Source organism: Schistocerca gregaria, unplaced genomic scaffold, assembly GCF_023897955.1.
Source record: "Schistocerca gregaria isolate iqSchGreg1 unplaced genomic scaffold, iqSchGreg1.2 ptg000808l, whole genome shotgun sequence".
NCBI lineage: Eukaryota > Metazoa > Arthropoda > Insecta > Orthoptera > Acrididae > Schistocerca > Schistocerca gregaria.
In genome coordinates this window covers 40,559-47,808 of record NW_026062176.1, presented here as the reverse complement: position 1 = coordinate 47,808, position 7,250 = coordinate 40,559, and the positions used below count along the sequence as shown (strand labels likewise).

Genomic DNA, 7,250 nt, shown 5'->3' with positions numbered 1-7,250 from the left:
GCATCTTTTGTTTTTACAAAAACAGCAGCACTCTTTCACCTTTGGAGTATCTACAAGCATGCAGCCATCAAATAGCCGTACCACTCGAAAGGCTAAAGCGCGTTTAGCCAAGGGGGCTCGAAACCTACGTACGGATGATACCTACGGTTATATGAGGAAGAATACAGCGGGTAGCAGCAGTCAAAAGGATGACTCTTTTGTGGACAACGGCTACAAGTCTATGTCCTTACGTGGCAGGTCTAGTTCTAGACAAGCTCAAAATTCACGGGACAATCAGCGCCATGAAAATAAGTCAAGTACTTATCAATCTGGAAAGCTGAAATTAGGTTTGAAAAAATATTCGAACAAGCCACTGGCCTCGGAGCAAGAATATACTGACTACTCTGATTTAGGAAACCAGGAAGACAATAGTCTAGATGATTATGACGACGGTGATGAATACGATGAATACGATGTTTCATCTGAAGATGAGAACAGCTACAGTGATAGCCCCTCTTCTGAACGCATAAAGCCAACCAGAATGACCGCGAGACAGCGGATGATGATTCAGGGCACTAGCGAAAAATCTTCAGACAAGCCAAATGAGCCAAAAGAATCGTCTCAATTGCTTCAGAAGAAAACAAAAACGAACTCAACCTACAAACCCAGAATCGAAAGAACACAACCACCTGAAGAAGTAGCGAAAGAGGTCAGACAGATCGTTTCCATCTTGGTTGCCGAAAACACTTTGTCTAAGAATGAGAAAAAACCTGAACTCGTTGAGAAACCTCTCAATCCAGGATATATTAGAGAATTGTCAAACTTACAAGGCAACTATATAACTATTCCGCTGGAAAACTATTCTGATATAATTTCAGCATCGAATGGTTGGGGAGAACCTGTAAAGCCCGACAGCACCAAAGATATAGAACAAGTCTATCTAAATCGTGTTGTTATCAATCGCTGCTACTAATGTAATGTATTAAATCAACCATACGGTACGGACCACGAACCAACCAACAAACTGGTGAGGATGAGCCAGTCTCGCATGCGCGACTCCGTGCTCTCCAATTTAAGGAAAATTATCTAAGCCATGACAAATGTACCAAAAAGATGTTGCAATAATAATTAATTGTATTCTTTTTATATAATAGCTTTTTCACCTATATAGATCCGTTATAGCGTTCACCTGTCTTCACCTTTCTTGTAAATTCATTTAGAGTTTTTGCTAAGCTGTTGGTTGAGATTGTCTACCCAATATGCCATCTCTTCTAAATTGTGCGCGCACAGAACGAGGCTCTTTTTTTCTGGATGTGAGAGGTGAATCTGGTATTTATATTGAGATTCTGAATCTGACTGCTCTTCCATGTTAATGGAATACCCATTGGCTATAAAACAATTGTCGGCTACCCGGCTAGATTTTGAAGCAAAGCTGTACAAGCATCCATCGTGAAGATAGAATAAATGTTCTTGCCACAGTCGAAATATACCAGACTGCTTCCATAGAAACCCCTTTATGGATGTCACGCTATCTAAATAATTTCTGGAAGGCATCTCGGCCCGGTGAAATAGCCAACTAAGAAAACCACGAGATTCGGTGTTCGGCTTGAAATTCCCTGGGCTGTCTGCGTATTTTTTTCCTCCTCCACCTATCATTGGCCGAGCAACATTCTTTGCATAATTTCGAGTCGACCTGTTCGCATTTTCTTTGTTCTGGGCCTGATCCGCCGGCTGCTCGTCCCGCTCTTTCTGTAGGCTCTTTCTCATTTGCCTAAATAGCTTGGTACTTGTATTCAACTCTTCCTGCAGCCTAGCGTTCCGCTCATGCAAACTGTCGACTAATTTTTCAAGGTTATAAATGTGTACGTTAGCTTGTTCCAATTGAGTGGTCGCGGTTATGGCAGCCTTCTGGGTCTCCCTCTGCGTCTTTTCCACTAAATCATGAGTATTCATTAAGTGTATCTCCTGGGCATTGAGCTGACGCGCCGCACAATTGAGTTCTAACTGTATTTTTTCGTTGTTTCTCCTCTCGTTTCCTAACGCGGTTTGTAATAGCTGCAACTGATCTTCATATTGTTCGAAGCGTAACTGAGCTTTTTGCTCTGTAGACTCAAGCGTGTTCCGGAGCAACCGAACAGATTCATTTGCCTCTTCGGTAAGCTGAACCTGGTCGGACAACTTTTTAAAAAGTTCCTTCAACTCCTCATCTCTAATTTTTAGCGTCATAGTCAAACAGCTTATCTCAGACTTTAAACTAGCTACTTCATCGACAGATTTTATTCCTAGATTGATCCCACCTAATTCCAAAAAATTTTTCGAAGCCCTTTTTTTCTCAACGTTCATCGAATCCAATTCCAACTCCATATTCAACACCTTCATTTTCTCAGCTTGCAATGACAACAAACTTTCTTTTAAGCATGAATTTTCTTCTCCTAACTGATGCAATTCTATCTTTTGATTATTTATCACCTGCACCTTTTGTTTTAACTCTTCTTGCATATCATTAATCTGAACCTTGCTACTCGCAACTTGTGCTTGAGCACGTTCCAAGGATTCTTTACTCTCGGAAATTTTTTGCCTCAATTCGCCTGAGACAGAATTAACTCGGTGCCTCCACCTCTGCGTTTCTGCCTGCAAAGTCATCACCTGCTTCTCTAGCTCGCTTTTCTCTTCGCGCAATGCTTCAAATTCTGACTCCAACTTTGTCTTAGATGATGAAATTATAGCAAACCTCTCTTCCAGTACATTTTTTTGCTCGCTCAGTTCAATCACTTTCGCATCAGCTTCAGTAACTTTTTTATTCAACTCGTATTTTAAACTCGATTCACGGATGAGGCTACTCTCACGCTCTTCCTCTAACCGTGCCTGAGCTACCTTTAACTCTTGGATCAGGCCAATCGATTCCCCGTCAGCGTTTGAAAGCTTTTCCTCAAATTCCCTTATCTTAGATTCTAATTGCGAAATTTCTTCTTTCAAATCAGCAATTTGCAACTCGTACTTTTCTCTCATCATCGAAATCTTCAACTGCGCCTCCGCTAGAGCCATAGGATCGAATATGGCATTCAAATGAACTAGCGGTGTTTTTGGTGTAGACAGAGAATTTGTATTTCCGAAAATAACTGGATCAAGGTAAGCCTGATCCATCGAACTGCCGTCATTCATCGCAGCAATAGATACGGCGCTTTTTGGTGTCTGAGGTGTACTAGGTTGATTAAATGAATCCTCATTTATTCGGATGCTAGTCCTGTTTTCACCTGTACGCAAGTCTGAATGAGGCATCGTATTCGGCTCTGTCGTCGCCATTGTCGATTGACTAACTTCATGTGGTATACCAAAAAACTTTTTATCAAGCTGAGTAAAATCATATTCAGGAATTAACTTCAATATTTCCGTTTTTAAGAATTCTGTATAAGTTTTCATGCGGGACAGCTCCAAGGTGAGATTTTTGATGATAACTTCCAGTTCTTTGACAGAGCGTTTTTGATTTATAAACACGCAATTTTTTATAGACTTGGCCCGCTGCCCAAATTTCAAGGTAGAAATGGTTTCATCTGCATTGCTAAGGTGCGAAGAACAAGTCACCAATAATGTAGTTTTGCTGTTTCCTCCCAAAGATTCACGCAGAATATGGGTAAGCTTTGAGTCTCTGTATGGAATGTGTGTTCTGTTGGGTTGTGTAAGGGCATTGATGCAGTTTCCGAGCGCCGAGAGGGATTGATTGATTTTTTTCGCCTCTTCAAGCGTTTCTCCAGCAGCACCAGTTTTAGAAACTTTTTCTGATCCGGCTAAATCTGCTAAATTAAGTTTACCCTCTTTTGTTGAGCCATCTTTGTTTCGTTGAGTTATAGTTAAAATAAAGAGTGAGTGAGACCGCGAAGAATTGGTGTTCATCTTTGTGGCACCAATAGAGCGATACCTTTCACCAGTTTTTAAATGCTCAACAATTTCTTCTATGCTACTAACGTAATGCTCTGATAGCCCGTCGACCCATACACCATTTGATGAGGTTTCTCTCACCTTCAATTTCTGATCAGAATCTGGATATAACAAATCACGAATATTTTCTTTGTATATTTCCAAGTAGCTGCATTTCAAAATATATTCAATATTGCTTACATCGTTATTAATATAGTCGAAAATGTGATCGCACGCACGAGGAATAATTCCCTTTGTTTCCTCAGAGACCACGTTAGGACCTGACATACTATAGCTCTTTCCAGAGCCTGTTTGACCCTAGAAGTACCAAAAGTTGCAAATAAGCCAGGTATTAAAATCTTAGTTAGTATTTTAATCTTGGTACATTCAGGAAGGATTTTGTACAAATACTATCAAAACAGGTAACAGTAGCTAAGCTTTCAATAAATACACACACAGAAACGTACGTAGGCAAAAATAGTGCCATTATATCCTGCCAACACGTCATTGATAGTATCTTTAGCCGCTGATTCATACACCTCTAACTGAGTTACATTCGGACCATGAAACACTTTGTCAAATGAAAAAACTTGAGGCTGAGACTTGGTTTTCGATTGCTTAACAACTACATTTTTATCGTCTGGAAACTCGAACTCTGTTAAAAATTCATTCGATAATTCCTTAGTTCCTTCTGCCTCATTTAAGGGGCGGAATCGGCAGATAACGCTGATAATGTGTAGGAATAAGTCAAAATGTTAGCAGCTCATAGCTCAAACTTTTATGGATCCACGGGCATAATAAAAAGTGCCATCATTCTAGCTATGAAAAAACGTCAAATTTTAGAGGGTACTGTCTTCAGTATTTGAAATGTAAGATCCTTTTATCACCGAAGTATATTTCTAAAAAAGATGAAGCCATTCGTCTGAAAGTTGATTACTCAGCACTAAAATTCTAAATTTGTTAAGAAGCCTACGCACCGAATGCTAGCATCTGGCATATCGAATACGGAATATTTATTTGTATTATAGGTTAAAACCTATTCTAGACCTTAGAGCTCACGCCGGACACGGCCTGGTCAACAGCGGTTATCTATTTTTCAGATATGCTATATTGTATAGAGTGTTGTAAAAAGGTTTAAAGATATAATTTAGTACAAAAGATTATTTTATAAATATTTCAATAAAAAATATGTAGAGTTGAATATACTACATCATCATCGCCTTTAGTTTATAAAAAGGATCGATTATGCTCTACATCTGCTAATTTCATAATAAAGGTATACAGGGTGCATAGCTGATGAAACTGAACCACTAAATTCGGACAAGCTCCAGTATCTAAGATATAGTTTGGGTAAAATACACAAAGCTGTGATAAGTTTTTGCTCAGAAGTATTAGCCTTAACCCAATATTCGAAAATTGACGTATTATCCATGCAAGTAGCCAGTTGAAATGCCAAAACGTCAATTACCAAAACTGACCTAGAGTATAGAGCATCGTCCTTTCTTTTTTTCAGTAGGTGGGCCTCCGCTTCTGCTCCAAATCTGATCTATTAAAGAACTGAATATCTCTGTAATGTTCAAGTCGAATTTTGCGGAGCTCTCGAGAAAGGGAAAGCCAAAATATTTTGCCAATTCTTTGCCCTTTTTTGTATTAACTTCTCGTTTTTTCTAGCCCATACAGTATCGTTAGAAGCTTAGTATTAATGATCGAATAGACTGAAAAATTGCCTACCTACTTCAAGGTCGCATTTATTGCCTACCAGAACCATTGGGACATAGCTATTGGCCTTGTGTCTATATATTCCATCTCGAATAGGTTCTAGATCATCTAAACTGCGCTGGGATGTGATACTATATACAAGAACAAATCCCTAGTTACATGAAAAATAAACAGCACATTAGTATGAAGTTTGCGAGGGTTTCCTTAGTCTTAACTAAAACTAACGAACTTCTCCGTTTTTCATGTATAGCTCACGCATTGCAGAAAATGTTTCCTAATGCCAGGTTAGATACAAATGGTCATATAACTATGTCGTCAGAAACATCTGCATAATATGTGCAATACGAACTTGTCCAGCAGTATCTAAGATTTCCAGAACACACAGAACTCCTTGGTAGTCTATAACTTTTTGATAGCGATCTTCAATTGTAGGATCATACTAAAATTAATAAAGTAATGACATTAGTCAAGACAAAAAACATAAGCAAATGTGTAGGTATTTCCTAGATTAGCTAGCTTAAGCCCATTGCTATGTTTACAGTGTAGAAAATATTTAAATGCATTCCCTAGAGCAGAACCTATGAGTATGCAAATTTTTTTCTCTTGAATGAGGGAAAGCGTATCAGTGTAATAGATATTCAATTAAAAATGAGGGCTTTGATCTTCAACTTGACAACATGAGTATTGTAATGCAAAAAGTAGACAAAATTCCGTAGAATACCTGTCTTAACAACAAAGCAAATAGCGTTGCTCGTCAAAAAAACTAGAGATTTCGTACCTTTGCCTCGAAATGCCTGTTCACGAATCTGATAGTAATAGCACTCTTTCCAACTCCTCCACTACCCATTACCACGAAGTGGTAGGTGCATGAAACACGGGTATCATCGTTTTTGACACCACAGTTAGAACAAAACTTATAATTTTCGGAGTTCTTATATTTACACTTGGGACATCTAGACATGGTTAAATACACAGGATTAGCCAGCAGAGTTATCTGACCAATAATGATAAAATAGGCAAATTGAAACTCTATCAAAAAAACTGGCAGTTTCGATTTCTATATTTATGTATTTTAAACGCAAGGAATTAGGATTAAGTAATATTCATTCAATAACTTTATGAAGAGGGTCCTATTATGTTCACAAGTCCCTATTACTTATTACAGGTCAATACGTGTATTTATATCCATGGGCTCGCTTGTAAACACATTTTAATGTAAAAAGTATCAGTTCTCTTGCGAGCGATTTTCATAACACAAAATTTTCAATACGTTAGGCCAGTGCTGGGTTTAAAATTTTCGTCTCGTAATAATTTAATGAGTATATATATATCTTTGGCCCTTGGGCTTCCCTCAATAAGTTACTCTGATTGGATCAACTCAAAAAACCAAAAGAATATACTTATTCAATTTCAATTAAACACCAAATTTATCTCTTTGTTTAGATTATCCTCTGAGTATTCATAGTTTTATAGCAAGGGAATCATGGTTTTAATGTTTCTCACATGGCATTGAAATTTGATAGTCTTAACATATCTACCTCATCTATCTCTAGTTAGCCTCTGATCCGTGACTATAATGTTTATTTTTAGGGTGCACTAATATAAAATCGAAAAAATTTAGTCTTTACTATATACAG

At 38.1% G+C, this 7,250-nt stretch overlaps 2 protein-coding genes across 3 annotated transcripts; both read right to left on the bottom strand.

The window, feature by feature from the left end:
* Positions 1-738: 738 nt before the first annotated feature.
* LOC126322410 (uncharacterized) lies at positions 739-5,043 on the bottom strand. The gene is made up of 3 exons (XM_049994330.1): positions 4,872-5,043; positions 4,362-4,620; positions 739-4,212 (listed from the first exon to the last, which is right to left on the bottom strand). The coding sequence occupies exons 1-3, from the start codon at positions 4,889-4,891 to the stop codon at positions 1,192-1,194; spliced, it is 3,300 nt and encodes a 1,099-aa protein (XP_049850287.1). The 5' UTR covers positions 4,892-5,043; the 3' UTR covers positions 739-1,191.
* A 52-nt stretch (positions 5,044-5,095) lies between these two features.
* LOC126322411 (GTPase HRas-like) lies at positions 5,096-6,909 on the bottom strand. Of its 2 annotated transcripts, none has more exons than XM_049994332.1 (5): positions 6,392-6,909; positions 5,963-6,052; positions 5,843-5,887; positions 5,630-5,764; positions 5,096-5,561 (listed from the first exon to the last, which is right to left on the bottom strand). In XM_049994332.1, exons 1-5 carry the CDS (start codon positions 6,572-6,574, stop codon positions 5,373-5,375), a joined length of 642 nt encoding a protein of 213 aa, XP_049850289.1. In that variant the 5' UTR covers positions 6,575-6,909; the 3' UTR covers positions 5,096-5,372. The 2 variants fall into 2 exon arrangements, with proteins under 2 accessions (XP_049850289.1, XP_049850290.1); XM_049994333.1 differs by having other exon boundaries at positions 5,463-5,561; positions 5,626-5,764.
* Between the last annotated feature and the right edge of the window lie 341 nt (positions 6,910-7,250).

Coding starts and splice junctions, on each gene's coding strand:
- LOC126322410 (XM_049994330.1), bottom strand. CDS start 4,891: ATGCCAGATGCTAGCATTCG. Junction 4,621..4,871: donor ATGCCAGATGCTAGCATTCG/GTGCGTAGGCTT, acceptor ACACATTATCAG/CGTTATCTGCCGATTCCGCC. Junction 4,213..4,361: donor ATGGCACTATTTTTGCCTAC/GTACGTTTCTGT, acceptor TGGTACTTCTAG/GGTCAAACAGGCTCTGGAAA.
- LOC126322411 (XM_049994332.1), bottom strand. CDS start 6,574: ATGTCTAGATGTCCCAAGTGTAAATATAAGAACTCCGAAAATTATAAG. Junction 5,888..5,962: donor TCTTAGATACTGCTGGACAA/GTTCGTATTGCA, acceptor ACCTGGCATTAG/GAAACATTTTCTGCAATGCG. Junction 5,765..5,842: donor TATACATGAAAAACGGAGAA/GTTCGTTAGTTT, acceptor TCATGTAACTAG/GGATTTGTTCTTGTATATAG.